The 22,341-nt window shown below is 41.9% G+C and overlaps 1 protein-coding gene across 1 annotated transcript in view; it reads left to right on the forward strand.

Annotated features, from left to right (window-relative positions):
- LOC141738599 (sodium channel protein type 5 subunit alpha-like) overlaps positions 1 to 19,530 on the forward strand; it is a 219,412-nt gene extending 199,882 nt beyond the window's left edge. The window contains exons 22-27 of the mRNA XM_074574027.1: positions 4,952 to 5,233; positions 11,880 to 11,933; positions 13,978 to 14,119; positions 14,855 to 14,955; positions 15,439 to 15,709; positions 17,459 to 19,530. Coding sequence (XP_074430128.1) covers positions 4,952 to 5,233; positions 11,880 to 11,933; positions 13,978 to 14,119; positions 14,855 to 14,955; positions 15,439 to 15,709; positions 17,459 to 18,693 — 2,085 coding nt within the window. The 3' untranslated portion in view covers positions 18,694 to 19,530. The remainder of the gene's footprint in view (positions 1 to 4,951; positions 5,234 to 11,879; positions 11,934 to 13,977; positions 14,120 to 14,854; positions 14,956 to 15,438; positions 15,710 to 17,458) is intronic.
- Positions 19,531 to 22,341: the final 2,811 nt, after the last annotated feature.

Genomic DNA, 22,341 nt, shown 5'->3' on the forward strand with positions numbered 1-22,341 from the left:
GCACACCTCTCTCCTCTGTGTTAGTACCAAGCCAAAAAGATTCGAGAGGCTCTGTTCGCCTGGGCACCCAAACCTGAATCGCTTTGTTCACCACACTCTTTTCAGCAACCACGGGCAATATTTTAAAGGTTATTCCCAAAATAAAACAAAAGCCATCTGCAGATCCTCAGCTAGCACAAAGTGATGTTGCACTACTGACATTAATTAAAGCTCTCGCTCCTATGTCATCTGATGACCTCACTCCAAGTCTTTATTAAACACACGTAAATCGAGCAAACATTGGTATCAGCAAAAACTGCACTAGTTTAACTACCAGTGTGATTTGTGCATGGGCTCTCTCAGATCAATTTAAATCTGGCTTATGAAGGCTTAGCTTCTACTGGGGGATTTGCAAGTTCTTTAACATATTCTAAGCTGACATAAGAATGTTCACTCATGACTTTGCATCAGTTTAACTGAATTGGATTCAAACCTGAAAAGCAGTGGGAAGACTAGCTCAAAGCATTGGAAAAGTGAGAATGAAATAGGAAAGAAAGAACGTGAAAAATTTCACATCTCTATCAAGAGGCTTTCTAGAATAGCAAGGTGTTGGCTTGGTGGAGATCCTACGTGGTGTAGACCGACAGATCAGCCCAGCAAGTTTTCTTCCCAACAATCTCATACTTGTAGGCTCCCCTGGTCCCTGACTCAACATCCCTTTTCTTCCCCGTACCATTGCTGCAGCTGAAATATATTCAGTCTATCGGAGGTAGTGAACTAGCTTGAAAGCTATGATAAAGTGTAATTGAGAATACGTGCTATTGGAAAATCAAATCATTTTATTTTTAGTTTGTCTAACCACACTTAACATGACTAGGGACAGTTAGACCTTTCATGATTAGGAGTTCATATGCTCCAGAATGCACAGGAAAATTGCCAGCACGGTGATGGATTAAATAATGATAATGTTGAGAAGCAAACACTGACAGTAAGAAAATAATAATAGTTTGCTCTATTATAATGTCTTTTTCTTGAATAACTCGAAGATTTCTGCATGACTAGAACAGGAATAAGAAAGCCCTCATTTATACTGCAGTAGGAGACTTATTTCATTGACACTGTACCTAAACTGGGGAAAAAATTGGTCCTGACGCAAAGGCACAGAGTAGCACTTGGATGGCCAAGAGGACCCCTTACCACCAGACTTCAGTCCTTTCCCCATCTTCAAACAGGCTGGGACCTGTCTGCGTTTGACACAAGTCTCAGCAGCTCCCATCCCATAAGAGGTCTGCAAAATAAAGCTGAACCATTGCCATCTTGCCCCTTTGTCCCCGCAAAAGACCGCAGTAAGACCAGTATCCTACATGACAGTCACTGCAGACCCTGGGCTGCCATCCCTGGGCCACCGCCCTGCGTCACCCACCGCTTCCCAGGCCATATTAGAGCCCAGCGTACATTAATTTAGGTTTGCCTGTCCCAAATCATAAAGTCTCCCATGTCCCCTCCTTTATTGTCCATCAGGAGATTATTTCAGAGGTGCCACTTCCCTACAAGTTTCTTCCCAACAAGGGAGGTTATGGCAGTATTTTGAAAGGATGAGTGGGATGATGATAGACCATTTAATGCGAAAATGATACCAGGCAATGTCATGGTGAGGCTGCTACAAGATACACGCAGGAAAGAAATAGCATAATTAACGCTAGTTAGCATGATTTCATGGGAACAGTTCTTGTAAAACTGATATGGTCCTTTGATTTGATTACAAATTATGCTGATGACGGTAACTGCGCTGATATAATATCCTTAGATTTCAGAGAGGAATCTGATACCGTGGGACATTATGATGAAAACACGAGCTTTGTACCAAGCCAAGTAAACATATTTTAAATTAATTTAAATGGGTGATGGATCTCAAAAAGTAATTGTAAGCAGTGATGACACTGTAAATTCGGAGATGAGTGTCTCAGGGTGAGGGATCCTCCAGAATAAGAACTGTCCTTAATCCGGACTTTAACAGCATCTGGAAGAAAATATAAAATCTTTGCTGACAACACACAAAGTGAGCGGGGTAGTAAGTGATATTACGGATAAGGGAATTATACTGACTGATCTGGATCACAGTGAAAAACAGATCAATGGTACAACATGCATTTTAATAAAACCACATGCATCGTACACCTCAGGAGGAGGAAAGTAGGTCACTCTGGGGGACGTTTCTTGGAAAACGGCGCCTAGAAGGACTTAGGGGTCAGGATGACTGTTCAACAGGACACAAGCTTTGGGGCAGCTCCGAGGTGACTAATACAATCCCTCAGTACATGGGGAAATAACCCAACAAGCAGAGGGAGAGCACTTTGCTTCAATACTGGAATTCCACCAAACTGCTTGACATGGAGTGTTAAAAATGGGAAAGTCCCTGCAGCATGATTACAAATCTGAAGGAATGATGACAGTTAGAAAGAAGCTCTGCTTTTTTAATTACCCAAAGCACTGTTCAGTGGCAGCTCACCTGCAGTGAAGGCTGGGATGATAGGAAAAGGTGTCTAACAGCAGATGACTAGTGCCTCAAGTTCAGCAAATTCAACCTGAAAATGCAGCACCTGTTTCTAACAGTGAGGGCAAAGGACACCAGGAATAGATTATCTAATAATAATTCTTTTGTCTGTTATTTGAAATCATGACACGGTAAATTAGACATCTTTGCCAGAGCTGTGCCCAGGCTTGGGTAGGAGTTAAAGCCTGGACCTGAAATTACTGTGGGAAGTGTGGTGGGCTCTGCTGTGGCAAAGGGAGGATAAACCCACCGTGCATGTCCATTTCTGGATTTAAAATCTGAACGAGCTTCATCTGAAAAGGTGGCCCGTGAGATCAGGAGAGCTGGGCTACCAAATCTATAGCTGGACCACAAGCTGTAGATCTGCACCACTGTGGCTTCGGGGGGAGGGTGGCTCAGTTTCTAGGAGATCCCTAAAGAAGCCAACTGGAAGGTGGTTTCACCTGTAACGGTATTGATGGAAATCCAGAGGTACGAAACCTTTTCTTATACAGGGCTATATGTATTGCTGTTCCTGGATGCAGCAGAAATACTGCCCTTTCCGTGGCAAGGTTTGCAGCTGAACTTTTAACATGAGTTTATGATAATAACTTGCCTTTATGTATTCGGGTCTTTAATTCCTCTCACCTGCCTCAGCGCAAAGCGGGAGTGCTTCCAGCAGACCAGACGGCATCGGGCTGGTGTAAGAGCAGAAGCGGTGAGGGAAGAATGAAACCCCCTGTTAATAATTCATTCGGAGAGGTGTTACGGGATTTGCTCCAGCCTCATGTCGTGTTTTGTTATCTACGAGCCATTGAACATAATTCAGCAGAAGGGAAAAAGCAGGACGCGGGCATGGCCATCGCTTGGGCTGCTGAAACCGGGACGTCTGTGTCCTGTCACAGGGCTCGCGGGAGGGAGCGGGGTTCGGCAGCATATGTGACATGAGTGCAATGCTTTTGTGCTGGCATGGATTAAAATTGAACGTAAATGTTGTCCCACATAGCAGCAAATGAAGGCTTTGACAAGGACCAAGGCTACAACCAAATAAGCCCTTGACTTGGAAATTATTCGTCATTTTGGTGAACACAGTAATTTTGGTCTTAAAACTATGAGGTTAGAAATTGATTAACATCCAAAACTAAGACATAAAATTAGCAAAAAAAAAAAAAAAAAGAAAGAAAAAAAGAAAGAAATTGAAAAGTCGTGAGGAATGGGCCTATACAGAAAAAAAAATTTAAAAAACTTGGTCAAGCAGCTTTTCCTGTGTGCAAATTAGCTTCATTCATAAATGCGCAAAATATAAATCTGGGTTTTGAAAGATCTACATAATTTTGTATTGTATATTGTAGATGGAGCTGCTGCTATACATGCATGAAAATCGTTTCACTCTTCCGGGTGTTTTTCTTCCTCAGCAATGCAAAAATGATGGGGAAACGAATGTTACATTACTATCTTGTCAGAAAATTGGACACTAATACGAGAGAAAACAAGGGCTGACATTTTCCATAATCAGATTCACAACTGAATAAAATTTAATTTTTATGGATCAATATTACCTTGTCTCGGTTTCAGAAATGTAGATGGATAAGAGGAAGAGCTTAGTGTCTGCCTACCAGATTTTGATCTCGAAAATACGAGACAGAGATGGAGACAAATTCGTATGGTGGGGCTGGTGTCCCCAGCAGTGCTATCAGGCAGCTTTGCCTGGACTGTGCAATGCTAGAATCTCCAAAAGCTGTGAATATGGAGAAACCTCGCTGACATAGGAAGGGGAAAACTACATTTTGTGATACTGTTCTTCCCTCAGAAAACGTCTGGTTTTACACAGGGGTTTGCAGCCCCGCCTGGCTTGGTGTGCAGGAACTTTTCAGCATGTCATGGAAAAATATAATGCATTTTTTGTTAAATTAGAATAGTTTCACCGTTTTAATCATGCGTACTGAGCAGAGAGGGGAAGTTGGTTTAGCACATTATGCCTCAATTGGTTATTATTTAAATATGCAAAATTTGTCACAGCTAGAGTTCACATCCCAAGGACTACAGAGGCCTGAGTTCAGTAAAAGATTTCAGAAATCTTTTTTGGTCTATTTTGAGAAGACCCTGTGATGTACCTCAGCCATTTCCAATTAATAGTGTGATTTTTAGAGGCTGAAGTGTATTATCCAGCAGGATCTGAGAGGTCATGATGACTTTGCAGATTGCTCCTGAATTAAAAGAATCCTCCTGATGCCAACGGATGACCTCTTCAATTATAAAAGGGAAAAAAAAAATCATGTGTGAAGCCTTTAATGGTGGTCTGACTCTTAGCTAGTGTTAGTAGTTATCCACCTGTCACCATGTTCAGCCTAGTTAACCAAGGTTGCACAACAGCTTGTTAGTGAAGCATCTATGTAAGTGCTGACATTAATTCTGTTTTTCTCTCCTGTTTCACCCAAGGTGGTGGTCAACGCCCTCGTGGGAGCCATCCCTTCCATCATGAATGTTCTGCTCGTCTGCCTCATCTTCTGGCTCATCTTTAGCATCATGGGAGTGAACCTCTTTGCTGGGAAGTTTGGGAAGTGCATTAATAAGACAGAAGGAGATATGCCTTTAGACTCTAAAATTGTTAACAACATGAGTGACTGTATACTCTATAACGTGTCGGGCACGTTTTACTGGACAAAAGTTAAAGTTAACTTCGATAATGTCGGTGCTGGGTACCTGGCTCTGCTACAAGTGGTAAGTGTGACCACCAGAAACTAATGGGCAAATGTTGCTTGTTCCTATTGAAATCATCAGCTTATATGCTCAGGTTAACCTCTAGACTTTCCTGGGGTTTTCAGACTTACCCACCAGAGGAGTGCCTTTCCTCAAGTGTAAATGAGTCATATTTGGTGTATTAATTTGGCCTAGAGATATTTATGGCAGCTTCTGGGTTTAATTTGAGTTTCTGGTGCATCACTAACGTAGTCTTCTGGGAGGTGATTGGACTATTGAGGTGGACTAAAGATCATTTTGCCAATATTGTAACCTAGAGCAAAGTTCAGTTCCAGAAACATAAAGTCATGGTCCAGGAAGGACTATTCATGCAGACAGAGCGCACTGGCCTTCCTGAACTGCCCGGGACTTCACTATACCCTGCGGGGAAAAATGAAGTTACCGAACCTTCAGTTACTCACCTGAAGTTATTGCATAAAGCTGGAGTCACAGAGAAATCGTAATTTAGAGTCTTCTCTTCACCTTCCATGGAGATGTTCGAAAAGGACACTGATGCCTCTCATTCTGCTTCCTCATCTCATTTCCACCTGCTGAACGTAGTGAGTCTGGTTGAACCTAACTATGAAACGTGGTGGTGATCAGATTGCAGTAACTCCACACAGCCTGATTTCTCTGGAAAGGTGGCAAGAACATCTCAGAGAAGAGACTGTTGAGGTTCAAAAATGATGGCAATATTTGATCTATAAAGACAGAAGTAAGCCACTTTTGCAAGCTTTTTCAGCAGCAAATGTAAAACACAGATAAACGGGTTGCATGCACTGAGATTGTGACGCAGCACAGGTACCTCTATCCTACTCTAACCTGTAGGATAGAGCCACAGGAGACTCCATCTTCTTGTCCAGGCTTGGCCACTGGACTGCTGAGTGATTTTACACAAATTGTGTTGTGTTTCAATTCCATGGCACCCTCATGTAAAATAGTTATTTTTGTTGTTCCTTATTTACTCTGAAGTCTAATGATGACAAGGGCTGGATACGCACCAGGAATGTCTGTTGTGTTGCATTTTAAGTACACAGAGTGAAACAAGTCCCTCGCTACATCCTTGGACAGGGGAGGTTACTGTCTTGAAGCGCCATTGATAGCATGCCGTGCTTCTGGGATAAAAACTTGCATGCTGGGAGCTCAATTCAGGTGTCACATATAGACATCCAGCCTCTCTGATGCAGTAGGGTACGGCCCCAGGCCCCCACCTGCCCTTCCAGGAGGGCATGAGCCTCCCACAGGTCCCCCATCAGATCTGCCAGCCCTGCTCCTTCCCATGGTGCAAATTTTCTTTCTTCCAGATCTTTTTTTTCTTTATCACAGATGCATGAAATAGCTCCATGAAGTAGCTTTCCCTGGTACACATACACTTGAGTTTGAGATCTTCTGACCACTGTCCATCAAGTCTTGGCTTTCATACCCTCTGGAAAGTGGAAAGGTTAGAATGGACACAACCACTTCTTGTTCTTTCCATGACATAAAGCTGAACTTGCTGAGAGCGAAAGCTTTTATCTTTTGCATGTAATTATGATATTCAGCTCACCCATGCTGGGTGGATTAATTCACTTTGAATGTCATTAATTAGACTTTCTGTTCTATGTAGTGCTTTCTTTGCCTTTTATTTAAACATCCAATCTGGCTGAGCAAAAATTTCCAGGTTTGAAATATTACGCCTCACCTGAGGCTTCTCATCTCCTCCATGACTGTATAACAGATGCCTAGTTTGTCTGGCACAAAAAACTCCGTCAGGTTAGTAGTTATTCCTTCACCATTTCGTTTATAAGGCTCAAGCTCCAGCTTTCTGAAAACCTGCAACCTTTCATAAATTGGCATTGCCTAAGGAGTATGCTGAAGCAGTCTTTTCTATTGTTCTGCAGTATTAGTTCCTGAGCACTAGGCATTGGTGATACTGGCTGCGTTCAGCAGGTGGGACTGCCTTCTGCTGGGATCAGAGATGGTCATAAGGTAGATCTCAGCATATTTATGAAAGGATGGTCCAGCACTGCTGTTTTCCAGCTGAAAATGGACTTGATGACCCTGCAGGTTTCTCTCAAACCTGTCATCCTGTATTGGGTAGCAGAGAAGTAGGTTTTCCAGTTGCAGAAGTACAAAAGAAGTACCATAAATGTAGAGTCCGTGCAGGCTGGACAAAGTGATTACGGCAGGAAATGAGGGAGCCCTAAAACCTTGCTCAGCTTCTATGGCAGGTGCTGCCTCCTTCTTCCAGGAGGAAGGGCAGGAGCCAGGTGCCATCAGGGGATTGATTTTAACTTTCATCCTGTGCCTGGAGCTCTTATGTCTGCCGCTAATGACAGTCTTAGGCAATAAAGTGTAAAGATGACACCCACAGAGAAGGGGCCCAAACATCTGGATCTCCTTTGCCCGACTGCAGCAGAGGAGTGTCGGTTACAGGTGCTCCTTGCCAAATACGCTCCATATGGGGTCACATTTCATGAGCAAAGCACCGTAGGAATTGCAGGGGATCAGTTAACAGCTCAGCTCTCCTAAAGAGACAGACACATCCACGCATCTTTGTGCACGCTGAGACACTGCGCCGCAATGATGAGATAAGCATTTTGGTTACAACCCTCCGGGATCCAAAAATATGAGCTTTTAAGTGGGACTTGTCTTTTGACTGTTGACATTTTCAGCTGCTCCAACGCACTCTTTAAGTGACTCTGAAGTTACCTTTGGATGCCTGAATGTGTCTGAAATCCAAATGGAAATACGAAAAACAAATCTGTCTGCCTAATGTTCTGTCTTCACTTCTACAGCATCCTTGAAAGAAATGAGAAGTTGCTACTGTGGAAACTTTAAGGCTTACTACTGTCCAGAGCCAAACTTTCTGACAGTGTAGTTGAGAACCGCATGAAACTTTCCCCAAATATCCTTTGCTCTTTTCCTACTTTGTTTAGGATCCATCAGGCTGTTCTGAAGGTGCCACTTTGAATTAATGAGCCTCAGAAAACATTCACGTGAAGCGGTCAGTCAAGTTTCAAGCTTCTCCAACTAACAAGCGGGCTGCCTCACAACAGATTACTGAAATAGGAGGTAGTCTCTGCTCACCCTACAAGCAAGAGAAATGCCTCATTCACAGGGAGGAAAAGATCTTTATTATCACGACTTTTTAATTTTCAAGAAGGATGATTCACTCTTCTGGGGATTTAACACCCTTAACACCCCAATCTATTAGAAAAAAATTATTGCTACAACCCAGGGCTTCAGTAATGCTTCTTCTATATTCCCAGAATTGCTTTGCAGATCACAGCATAAATCTGTATTTGAGCTGAACAAAGAAATATCTTAAATTTCCAGTAGGAGTTTTGCATTTCCCTTGCAGAATCTTTCCCTTCTTGTTATGATCACCTCCACGTATTTTTTGCAACATAGCAATCCATTGCAGAACACCAAGAAAACAAGTGGTCTGTCACACACCATCTGGCCTGCTTGGAAAAGCTCTCCTTAGACGGGAACAGGCTTACATCTAATATGTCCTACAACTCTTTGTCACTCTGGGACTCCAGATAAGGAACGGGAAGATAACAGAAGCACTCCTAGACTGGTAGAGCAATCAGGAGCTGTAGAGTTAAATGGACTCCTCGTGCCAGGTTCGAAGTCATGACTGAGCTCGTAAATCAGCTACAAAACGGTCATGAGACAGCGGCGTGTGTCTAAAGTTACGGAGTTACAAAATCTCTTGCACTTGTGTATACCGTAATGCTAGATTTTACTTTCACGGGAGATGCAAAATGTACAAAAAAAAATATCTGTGCTTCTGAACCAACCCCGTGCAGCAGGGTAGATTTCTCCAAATCTGTCCAAAGATCAGGACTAAGTAGGATTTGCATGAGGAATTTCTGGTGGAAATTCAAGGGGAGCAGAGGCAGTGCCCTTGGAGCCCGCGTAGCCCAGCGCGGTGCAGACTTCTGGGGTGCTCTGGTGGATCCAGTCCTGGGGGCTGCCCTCCCCGGCAAAGCATTTTAAAGCAAAATAAACAGAAAACAAATGTTTGGTATAAAATTGCTGCTAAGATGAAACTGAACAAGCTGAAAAATTCAACAGAAAAGCCAGCAGATAGTGGAGTTAGCGTCGCCAACTTAAATATGTGTAGTTTGGCTGTACCGTTGGTGGCTCTGTTTCAGCTTTCAGAAGTTTCTCTCGACAACAGTCACGCTTAAAGAAGCATTTCGGAAATGCGAAGACCAGTGTATCTGCCATCAAAAGCAGCCATTTTTGTTGCACTGTTGCAGTCCTTTCCTAGAAAAAAAACCAAAAAAACCAAACAAAACCACAACAACCTCACAGATTTAAAGGCTTCTTTTATTTTAAGGCGCCATTTGGTTATACAATAGATGGTTTGAGGGCAGCTAGTGCCACTCCACCTATCCTCCTCCCCGCTAATTTACTGCATTGCAGCTCTAACCACCAGTCAGATAACAAAATGTAATCCCATCCCAAGATGAGTTTATCGGTAGATAATCTCATCACATGACAGTTTCAGTAGAAAATGGTGTTTCTCTGGATAGCTTCCAGGCAGGATAATATCACAAACACTCCCATGAAGATTTTGTCACTTCCTTATCCAGAGTGTAAGTGGTTACTAATTCCAGATAAATAATTTCTTTCCCCAGTGTTATATTTCTTTCATTCTCAGTATCTTTTACCCTCTGACGATGAAGTGTCTAGGAAGGCTTTCCAGAAGCCCTGTGGATTTTTAATTCTCTTACTTCTGGACAACTGGGCAACACAGAAAATTGCAGTACTTTATTCTCTTAATATATATTTTTGTCAGATCACTTCATCATCTGTTGTCACGATAAACCACGGTGCCTTGCAGTAGAGTCTCTTGTGTCTGTGGTACACATGGAGGGGTAAAATAGCTACTCAAGAGAAAAGATTTCCTCCCAAGTGGGAGAAAAGTACAGGCTAAGATCATATCGTTTTGTGCCACAGGGAAAGGATTTCTTGTTTCATCCCGTCCACCATTCCCGAACGGCACTTTGAGCTGGAAGCTGCAAGTGACTGTAATGACACCAGAAAATCTTTCATCAGATTAGAAAGAGAAGAGCAAAAAAGGAAAATGTTAGAACAGTTAAGGAGGATCAGCATGACGGGTTCAAATAATTATTTGTTTCAATAAAACTGGTGATCATTCCTGTAAACACTTCTGAAGTGTTTTTTAACACACAGTACCATGGAATAGATTTTCCAAAGGATTCTGATTTGGGGAGTTTAGTCTCTTTCCATCAGTACATAAAAATGAATGTAACCTTTCAAACATTATTTAATATAAACTTCCGTGTGAAATACGGCTGACCTCTTGTACAACATTTTCCTTTGGCTCAGCGGCCTGCAGAGGGAAATGGGAAGGCAGCGTTACCTCCAGGACTTAATTTAATAATGGAGAGTGTATAATAGAGCATTTCTAAAACTGCTGGATCTACCTAGCTTGACACAAATACCTGGGTTTCTCCTGGGAACCACTGGCCAAATTCCTATTAATGTTATCTGGAATTGCATGCCTACACACCAGGAGAAAATTCAACCTAAGTGTCAGTAGGATGCCAAAAAATATTGGGCGTGGGTCTTTTGTGCACACTAGTGTAAATCTGACTAAAAGAATAAATATAGAAATGGCTCGTTTTCTGTTCACGCTGATTTTAAATCCAAGGTAAGTCTAAACGGGTCAGAAGTCAAAAGAGAAACAACCCCAGAGAATGAATATAAACTAATATAAAGGCAATGTGGCGTAGGCCAGAGACAGACCTAATGCCAGGTACGTTTGGCATCAGGCTGTGTCTAATGAGAGGCATATATGGAGAGCAAAGACTCATGGTTTTGCTACAGAATGGTAAAAAAATCACTTCTACTTTCTTCTCCTTGCAATATTGCCACTGCCCTTTCGTCGCTGCAGATTCCAGTAAGAGACGCTGACTTCTGTGGAATCTCTCCTTGTTTAAACAATTAAAAAAAAAAAAATTAAAACTCCTGATTTAAATAAATAAATAAATAAATGGAAATCTGAACAGTAAAGCAGATTAAGTTTCCAGGGCCAGGCTCGCAGCAGGTGCTGATTGCCTTTGCTCCTTTCAAGTCAGCTGTGATTTACGCGACTCCCTGGGCTTTGACATTGCCTGGATTTACCCCATTTTAAAAGAGGGCAGGATCCGGTGTAGTCACTGCTCGTCAGTCTGAACAGGCGATATGGGTGGTATCATCTCACCTGGGCCGAGACTTGCGCAGGACAGCACTCTGGGTTGTGCTGTGTGGCCGTATCTCTTCATTACTTGAAATTCTTAAGCTCAAAACTTCCAAAGATTTAATTGCCTTGTTTTCTCTCCTTTTTAAAATATCTTTTAAAAACCTCTGTTTTCTCCCTACAACTGCAGAAAATCAGAAAACAATGAATGAGAGAATCCAGGGGAAAAGCATTCTGGAATGACTTTAAATGTCTAAATGAACATAAACTTGTGTATACATATTGCTTTAAAGGAGAGGCAATTCATTAACTGTGAAGAACATGCTCAACGCTGCATTTTAAAAGCTCATCACAGAGGTGATATCATCATTTCAAGATCTGCTCACTGTATATACTTAATTATGTATTTTGTGGGTTTTTTTTCAGGCCACATTTAAAGGTTGGATGGATATTATGTATGCAGCAGTGGATTCACGAGAGGTAGGTCACACCAAGGAAATGAATAATTTCCTTTCCCATTGACTTTTGTCGCATTGACGGTGTTTAACAACTACAATTTAAAAAAAAAATAGATGCAGGTTGCCAGTCCCTGTCTTACTCTGGTTGAGACGGTTGCAGACCTTCATTTTTTGCAGCTGGTACTGAAGCAAGACCCTGAGATTAAAACAAACGTTGCCCCCAGTTCTACACAAATGATTTAACTATTCGTACGGCAAAACTCCCAGCACAGAGCGGCACCTCCAGGGTGAAACTGAGTCTACCAAGGCCCTAAATTGTCCTCTCTGTTTCTTCCACTCTCGCTGTTCACTGTCATATTTTCCACGCATCTAACTTCTGATAATAGAACCTCTTTAAAAGCGCTGGGTTTAAATTATATTCCTCTGTAACCCACACAGAATCATCGAATCTTCATGGTTGGAAAGGATCTTTGAGATCATTGAGTCCAACCAAACAACCTACAATCTCTGCCACTACAGCATGCCCTGAAGTGCCACATCTAGACGTTTCTTAAACACCTCTAGGGATGGTGACTCAACCGCCTCCCTGGGCAGGCTGTTCCAGTGCCCAACCACTCTTTCAGTAAAGTAATTCTTCCTAATATCTAATCTAAACCTCCCCTGCCGCAACTTCAGACCATTTCCTCTGGTCCTGTCATTATTCACCTGGGAGAAGAGGCCAACACCCACCTCTCTACAGCCTCCTTTCAGGTAGTTGTAGAGGGCAATGAGGTCTCCCCTCAGCCTCCTCTTCTCCAAGCTAAACATGCCCAGCTCCCTCAGCCTCTCCTCATATGACCTGGTCTCACATGCTCACCCCTCCTTATATCTTCACTTTGGACAAGTTTCTTCTCTGCAACCGGCTTCCAGCTCTGGCTTGAGATGTGCTGGAGCTCTGGGTGCTTGTGACTGCCCAGTTCTTACCTGAATCCTGTTCAGCTTTCAGGTTTCCTTAAAAAAAGGCATTTTCCTTCCTACATCACATGCGGTTTGTTTATTTTTTATTGAAGGACCTGTTGGCTCCTTTCCCTCTTTTGGTAATATTAAAGGGGCAAGATGAGGCTTTGAGCAGCCTGGTCTAATGGAAGATGTCCCTGCCCACGGCAGGGGGATTGGAACTGATGATCTTTAAGGTCCCTTCCAACCCAAACCATTCTATGATTCTATGACTCTAAGATTACACTTACTGTCAGTTTTTGAGGTAGCTGTCTGGTACTGGGAATTTGACAGGCTGAATTGAGTAACAGGGAGTCGAGCCCTAAATGGAAGAATAAGGGGTGGAAAAACCTGGTGGCACCATAGGGGCAGAGAGCTACGTTTGCATAACATAACTCATGGTGTTCATTTATTCTTGTACTACTTGTATACGTGGGCGAATCCCCGCTGCTGAATGAAACGCGTGGGTTGCACACGAGAAAATACAGCGTTTAGGGAAATGGGAGCTTCTGGCATCTTGATTAGATACCTGGAGCTGGTGGGGCCAATCTGAGCAGTTTTGCCAGACCTGATACCTGTGATTTGAGGCTATCAGACTGCATTGCTCAGTCCTTCAGCAAGAGATCTTTTTTATTTCTACTCTTCATAAAAGGAAGATCGTGCTTCTAAATATACTGAGTCTCAATACAGTGTTTTTCAGTAGCATGTAATTATACTGCGATCGTACCTTTGCTTTTTATAAGTACCATTAGTTGATATAAGATTAGGGATAATCAGAAAATTGATTCTTTTCCCCTTCTGGGTTCCGACTGAGCACATTTTATAGGATTTATTCTGAAGTTGCACTTTCTGAAGCAGCGCGATTGCTGTGACAGGGTTGTGAAATGTAGCTGAAATGACCGTGGCATCGCAGATGCCAGCAGTAAACTTCAAACAGAGACGGAGGAGCACTGACTCTGCTAGTGGGTGTTACACTGTTTTTCCTCTTTCATAATCTTTATTGTCAATGGATAGTTCTATTTTAACTGCATTAATATTGTGATATGTGCAGAGACGGTGTCATTTTCGCCTCTTCCCTTTTCCATTTGCAGTGTGAGGAGCAGCCTGAATGGGAATGTAATTTATACATGTACCTGTACTTTGTGATTTTCATCATCTTCGGGTCTTTCTTCACGCTGAACCTCTTCATTGGTGTCATCATTGACAATTTTAACCAACAAAAGAAAAAGATAAGTAGTGCATATGCTACACGTCACCCTGTGATTGCAGAGACCAGGGCAAGGGAGAGAGTTACAGGCAGCGGCTTTGCCATATATCTCATAGGCTTGAAACTGGCATTGACGGAACAGCCGCAGAAACCGTCTTGCAGGACTTTCACACGAGCATAGTTGTAGCAGCCCCTAATCTCCCCACAGGGTGAGTGTCCTGAAAATACAGGCTGGGGGATTATATCCCCCACAGAAAGCAGTGAAGCAGCTCCACGCAGATGGGATCTCCCACACAAGCTCTGCCCCGGTGTCCCCCGTGCACAAACACCACCGTCCTTTGGAGAGGTGCAACCTGTTCTCCTCAACCCATCACCTCCCCACCCCAGGGTGCAGCCGGGGCCAGGGAGGAGCAGCCTGGCCTGAGAGCTGTGTTTCTCACTGCCTTGTAGGCTCTAGACAAAGGGCTGAGGTTCTCACATTTTCCCTTCTCACCCTGGGCCTACCTCAAGCGCAGACAGAACCTGAGTCTTGCTCCTCAGGAGCCACTGCTCCTGTCTGCATTGCTCTGTGTCTCCTGCCCTTCTCCTCCATGCAACAAGCAGCTCCCAGCGCGCATCTCATCAGGCCCTTAGATATTTTGGTGAAAGCTACATGAAAAGGGAAATAAGAAAATAGAAGAGGATGCAGCCCTGAACTTTGGATGGAGGCAATGGAGGTCTTTTCATCAAAAGTAATAGCTTTGTTCTTACCCTATACTTAGGTGGCCAAGACATCTTTATGACAGAAGAACAGAAAAAGTATTACAATGCAATGAAAAAGCTGGGATCTAAGAAACCTCAAAAGCCAATCCCAAGGCCACTGGTAAGAATGGCATAATTCAGCTGAATTATGTGAGCTGAATATTTATCTAATAGAATGAATGCAATTCAACTGCCCGGTGTAGGAAGGGTGATCACTTCCAGGTGAAAACCACTTAGTATTTACATGTTTTGATTTTGGACAGTATTTGCAAGTGCAGTGACCTGTGTGGTACGAAATTCCCATTGTTCTGCAATATTGACTAAAAGTTCAATTTACATATGCAGTCATGGCAGTGGCCACATGCCTGCATTGAATGAATTCATGGTCCCAGTCCAAGGTCTTTTTTCAGTAGTTCCAAGAAGCATTAGGAGTAATTGGGTTTGAAAACACTATCATCCAGCCATTCGTCATCATCTTTATGAAGTTCTAATCAGCAGCAGTACATTGTCTATTTTCCTCTACTTTCTGATCAATCCGGAGACAATGATGTCATCATTTTGACAGTGTTCAAATTTCCTAACTAAATCTTCTCCTTTCCTCCAGAACAAATACCAAGGTTTTATTTTTGATGTCGTCTCAAAACAAGCCTTTGATGTCTCCATCATGATTCTCATCTGCCTTAACATGGTTACCATGATGGTGGAAACAGATGACCAAAGTCAAGAAAAAGTGAACATCCTCCATAAAATCAACATGCTTTTTGTTGCCATCTTCACTGGGGAGTGCATCATCAAAATGCTGGCTCTGCGACACTACTACTTCACCAATGGCTGGAACATATTTGACTTTGTCGTCGTGATTCTGTCTATCGTAGGTAGGTGAATCTGGATTTTCACCCAAACTCCAAAGTTGAAAAGGCAGACATAAATTTAATTAGACAAAGTTGAAGGCTTCGTGCAATAAAATAGACTTTCAACTCAGAGACTTAGATCCTAAGCATTTTATTTAAAATATTTAAATAATGCAACATAATACTGCCTGACAATAACTTGTGTAATAAGTGAAATTATGAGGTTTATCACACCACAATATTAATTTCAACGTACATTTGGTGGTTACCGGTGATAAAACATGGTCCAGAACTGGCACCATACACTTAACCCCAGTTCTGAGTAACAGCAGAAGACAGAGAAGTAAAACAGCCACGTGAAAAAGGCACATGCAGAGTGCTGTTGTTTTGCTATTTACTTTTTATTACATCAGTGTGAAATAGCCCTTCAGGGCAGGTTTGGGCAGATGCAGTGAGTCTGGCTGTTCTCAGCCCTGTTGTCTCTGGAGCTCTGAATCCTCATCTACCAAAGGGATGAAACGGAGAGAAACAGTTTTATTGTTAATTTGTGCCTTTTGCTGTCCTGCAGCCCCAGCCATAGATCGTATGTTAGGTGCTACAGAAATGCAGGTCAAATGTGAATCTGAAAGCCTGCCAAAAGAGTTTTCATTCAAGTTGGAAATAAAGTAGCAACTGGAAGATGATCAACTGATCCAGTGAGCAGAAGGAACTCAGAAATTTGGCTCTTCCTATATAGTTTCCATTTTGAAGGAGGGAATAGATGAATGAAAAAGTGTCATGTTAGGAAGACAGAGCCACCTTCTTATTGACTGGTGCTCCTGTTGCTCTAAACTCTCTCTGGTGCACTGAGGAACCTGCAAGATCCCAATGCAGGAGATCTCTGGTGCCCAGAGAGCAGCCTGTGCTTTGGGGACCTCGGACTACCTGGATTTCACAGATTTGGGTCACCCAATGCAGCTGTCATCAGAGCCTTGATGCTGGCTGCTCTGGATATGCCCATAGCAGCCGGTTAACCAGAGCTGTCACGTTGCTGCCCCATGATCAGCCAGGTCATTTCAGTGTCAGAGGAGGTGGGCCATGCCATTGAGCCCTCTTCCAGTCTGGGCTGGGAGACATGAGCTCAGCACGGCTCAGTGCAGCCAGGGACTGTTGGCATTAGACGATTTGGAGCAAGCTGCTCTGTTTCTGCAGGAAGAGTTTAGCTGCAGGGATGCAAGCTCATTTCCTTGCTAGTCTTAGCCCTTAGTTCCCTCCCAGCCCATCAGGGGAACTGGAAAAATTAATAAGCAAGCAAGCAACAAAGTGTATTTCCAGTAGGAACCTGCGCTGTTCCGGTGGTGACTTGGAAAAACAGGCCCAGCCCATCAGCATTCCAGTGCTGACTCGCTAACATTTTACAGACAAAAATATTGTCATATTAGTAAAATTCTGACCAGCTATAGTCAGGGTAAACTTCTCAGGTGAGTTGTGGCCAAAAGCTGGAGATATCTGTGTCCTGTCTCAGTTGATCCTGGTTTCTCATTCCCAGTAGACAAGCTTTCCCTTAATAAAACTGCCGCTACCATTGACACCTTTGCTCATGGTCTCAACAAAGTTTGCATGGACTAAATGGGCACGACAACGCAAAGGACAATGCCATTCCCTTTATCATGTGTCTTCCAATCTGGGGAATTTTTCATTGGTTTTGTCCGTAATCCTTACTGATTGCTTTAAAGGGAAGCCTGGGGTTATTTCCCATGTACTAAATCGCTGTTTGTCTCCTTTCTATTCAAGGCACTGTACTTTCTGACATCATCCAGAAATATTTCTTCTCTCCCACACTCTTCAGAGTCATTCGCTTGGCTCGGATTGGCCGAATCCTAAGACTCATCCGAGGAGCCAAAGGAATTCGAACTCTCCTGTTTGCCTTAATGATGTCCCTACCTGCTCTGTTCAACATTGGCCTCTTGCTTTTTCTGGTCATGTTCATTTATGCCATTTTTGGCATGGCTAACTTTGCCTATGTTAAGAAGGAGTATGGGATTGATGACATGTTCAACTTCCAAACCTTTGCTAACAGCATGCTCTGTCTCTTCCAAATCACCACGTCAGCTGGCTGGGATGGTCTTCTCAATCCTATTTTAAACACCGGACCACCGTATTGCGACCCAAACCTTCCGAATGCAAATGGTTCAAAGGGAGACTGCGGAAGCCCTGCCGTAGGGATTTTATTCTTTGTAACTTATATCATTATATCATTTCTCATTGTTGTAAACATGTATATAGCCATTATTTTAGAGAACTTCAGTGTAGCCACTGAGGAAAGTACAGAGCCTCTAAGCGAGGATGATTTTGATATGTTCTATGAAATCTGGGAGAAGTTTGACCCTGAAGCCACTCAGTTTATTGAGTATTCTGCACTTTCAGACTTTGCAGATGCGCTGTCAGAACCTTTGCGCATAGCGAAACCAAACAAAATCAAACTCATCGCAATGGACCTGCCCATGGTCAGTGGAGACAGGATCCATTGCTTGGATATTTTGTTTGCTTTTACAAAAAGGGTGCTAGGAGAATCTGGAGAGATGGATGCCCTTAAAATACAGATGGAAGAAAAGTTCATGGCGGCAAATCCGTCTAAGATCTCTTACGAACCGATTACAACAACTCTCAGACGGAAACAAGAAGAGGTCTCCGCCATTGTCATCCAGCGGGCCTACAGGAGACATTTGTTTCGGCGCTCCATGAAGCAGGCATCTTATTTGTACCGGCACAGAACTTTTGATGGCAGCATCCTCGAGGACGATGCACCCGAGAAGGAGGGTCTTATTGCGTTCATGATGAACGAAAACTACGGCAGGCCAATAGACAAATCAGAAACTCTGTCCTCCACGTCTTTCCCTCCATCCTACGACAGCGTCACCAGAGGCACGAGTGATAATCTCCAGCTGAAGATGACGGACTCGAGCAAAAGCGATGAGGCTATAGATTGTCTTCTCTCGCCAGACAAGGATAAAGAATCAATTGTTTAAATGTTTGTTTAGAATGCTTTAAAATAATGTTTACAGAATGTAATGCTGTAACTACACAATGATTGAAGCAGCCTTCTTATTAAAAATTAGTTGCAAAAGAAACAATGGAGTTTTTACCCTTAACTACAGGAGTCTAATAAGTAAGTCATATAACCTTTGACCCTGCTCTTTTCTGACTTGGCTCAATATTTATATTTATATATGCACAGGAAGAATCTTTGCAGGGTCATAGCGGTTATATCAATGGTGTGAATAAGAATATGCTAGACTGTAAAACAGTAAACACAGTGTATATCTATCCACAGATAAAGCCTGGCTGTATACATTCATTTAAGGTCTTACTCATATTAGTGTGTTTACTTATGGCAATGTATGACCTTGCATTCTAAAAAGAAAAAAAAAAATATCACAGCTGCTGTAGCAAAATGTAACACTTACTGTATATGTTGTGAATGGTCTTTCATAAATTTATTATATTTGATATTTTTTTACTTAAAAAAAAAAAAAGTCTCTTTTTCCATGGAGATTAATGATCCTTACACTCTTCATGATGAACTCTGAGTCAAGGTAATAGGAACTTGCGGGATTCCCATCGTTTGAAGAGGAATGTTGTTGCAAAGTAGACTATCAAATGAGCGACATTTTCACTGTTTATTACACTAAGCCCTCCCTCTTGGGACTTGCAACTGCTCATCAGCAGAAATAAAAAAAAAAAAAACAAAACAGAGAAGGAAATAATGTCAAAATAATGAGAGAAATGGCTTGTTCTATCCTTCAGGAAACTAGACAGCAATGGATTCTGTTTGTAAAACTGTTAATAAAAGCACTAATTTTTTAGTATGTTTCAAGAATCTGCTTTGAATACCGCAGTCAAACTCGCCATAGAAGTAGTGCATCACGTTTGTGTGTAGTGCTCCGAAAGCACCATCTACGCTGGCAAAGTTTCTGTTAAGGTAGTGGGATAGGTTACGTTTTCCCCAGGAACACTGAGCTAAGCAGCCTTATTGGAAACTCCGAGCATCAATATTACTCCAAAAATACTACAACTAATACTACTACTACTACTACTAATAATAATAATAATAAAATCAAGGCCAATTGGATCGTGCAGAACAGCTGCGCCAGTGTGATCAAGAAGGTGGGAGGGGAATTGCCTCTGGATCTGTACATAAATTTTGAGGTTTTGAATCCTTTCTACTCAGTGTCCATCTTTCATTTTCTCAGATGGTACAGTTAAATTACTGGGGAAGGATGAGAAATACAGGAACCAATAAAAAGAATCTACTAGAAAATGGATATATTCTCATTCCTGTAGGCAAAGTAATATTTACAGTTGATGCGTTCATCAGCTTCAGGCCAAAGAAATGACAGTGGGGTGAAAGATGGATGTGTGGCTGTAGAAAAGTATTAGAGGTTTTACATGCTAACGTAGATTATTATTTATTATTAAACTTTATATAAAACAGCCTCGATAGAGTGTGAGAAAGTATTTATGGAATATAGAGACAAGTCCATCATTACAGACAAGTTCTTTCTTTTTCACTTTCAGACTGATTGTACTTGGGTTTGGTTGGACTTCACGGAAAATCTTGAGATTTCTGTAATTAGCCATTGCACTTTAAGGAAGAGTAATTGTGCTTTTCTCCTTGGAGAAGCAACGATATCAAGAATGTATTTAAGGTGTATTGTCATTGACATTTAGTTACATCCCAGGTTGTAAAGGAGTAAAAATCCACATGGGGTTGGCAACAAGAATTTAAGCGACATGTTACAGTCAAGTTTATTTATGGCCATTGTTATCTGTCCTCTAAACAAGTCAGAACATTTAAAGACAACATGTCAAAAGGATGACGATGTATCTGTGTAAATACGGGCTAATATATTCTCTCCGTTCATTGAGAGGTGTCTCAGGCATTCACTTGAGAGTGGTCTATCGGTTAATTCAGAGGATTTGCCATCAGGATTCCTGGGGTCTATTCCTGATCCTTACTACACGATTTTTAGGCAAATAATTTAACCCATCTGTGCCTCAGTTTACCCATCTGTAAAATGGGGATAATAATACTTACCTACCTCACAGGGGTGTTGTAAGACTTTCTGGTTGCAAAGTGCTATAAGGGAATGAAACGTACTATATAAGTATTATTATAATCATGCTCTCTTGCCCTTTTAACCCCATGTCTATGGTGTATAACATAGGGCTGTTCCTCTGGAGATTTTGTTGCCTTTAAATCTTGTATGTAATTAGATTCTAACTTAAGGGAACGACTCTTATGTTCCTTAAAGTGAATATACTCTTTATTCTTTCCTCTCTCCCCATCCCTAACCCCCTCCACAAAAACAACATTGCTCAAGGCTTCTCAAATTAGAGAAACTTTATACAGAATCCCCGTGTATTTATGCTGTAATGTTATTCTGACTGTACATATCACCCAGAAAGAGTATGCGATTTTTATATTTATATGCATATATATATATACACACACACACATACGTATATCTATACATATATATGTATCTTGTGAGTTTATAGAGTGGCTGACACTCAGAGGACACGACTTACTGATTAAAATGTTTTCTTCTCAATGGGATTTATTGATAATTAGCAACGAGCTGCTGCCTATAATGAAACTGTTTAATTAGAAAATAGTATGTTCATTGCTTGCTGAACAAGCATTTGTTGGCTGACAACTGGTAAAATTATTTTCCTTTCAAAGCTTTAGAATAAAAAAAGAGGGAAAAATACTAAAAAAAAGGAGCATTTCTTATGTGATTTTTTTTTCACATACAATATAAACTGTTCAAAACCCAAGGAAAAAGCCAGCCTGCAGTCAGCAGTGCAGGGCTGGTCATGCTGTTTTAAAAATATTTTAATTATTTGCAACTTACATTAGAAAATATTCAACTGATGTTCTTATTAAGAGTCAAGCCCAGTGACGAACGGGGATGTAATGGGACAATGAGCTGGTCACTGATTATGAGAAACGCTCTTCCTCTGGTCATTTCACCCTTGCGTTGAACATGTTATTGTCCTTGCTGTGAGACCCTGTAGTACTGATGCAATTGCAAACGGTTCTGTCTGCTACCCAAAACCTGTAAAAAAAAAAAAGTCATAATGCAAAAAAAAAAAGTCTGAAAGAGGGTCTTAACTATAGATGTTTACAGTGCGACTTTCTAAAACTGAATTGTAAATTACTTTCAAAACCTTTGTATCTGGAAGGTTGGTTTTCTATTGGGTTTTCTATTGTTTTGGGGCACGTCTCTTTAGAGCTGAAGAGGGAATGGGATCTTTGTACGGTATGCAGAACTCCCCTCAAAAACTTCAAATAACCTCACTTGCAGATCTTTATTAATGGAGATGCCGATCCAAGTCTAGCAGTGATACAACCTCCCGGCGCAGTGATTTAGTTAAAGACACTAACTCAATAGTTGGCCCACACTGTCTATAAGCCTGGTGAGTGCTACCATTTTTTTTCTGTTGATTTGCTCAATAAAGGCTACCACATGAATCACTCAAGCTACGAAAAGAGCAAGGAAAATATCAGCCAATATCATAGGACATATTAAGCTGTTTGTACCTGGAAAAAATCAAGTTTATTATGTTTCTTTATTAAATAAATAAGGATAACAAATATTTCCTGTGCCTTT

Source organism: Larus michahellis, chromosome 2 (assembly GCF_964199755.1).
Source record: "Larus michahellis chromosome 2, bLarMic1.1, whole genome shotgun sequence".
NCBI lineage: Eukaryota > Metazoa > Chordata > Aves > Charadriiformes > Laridae > Larus > Larus michahellis.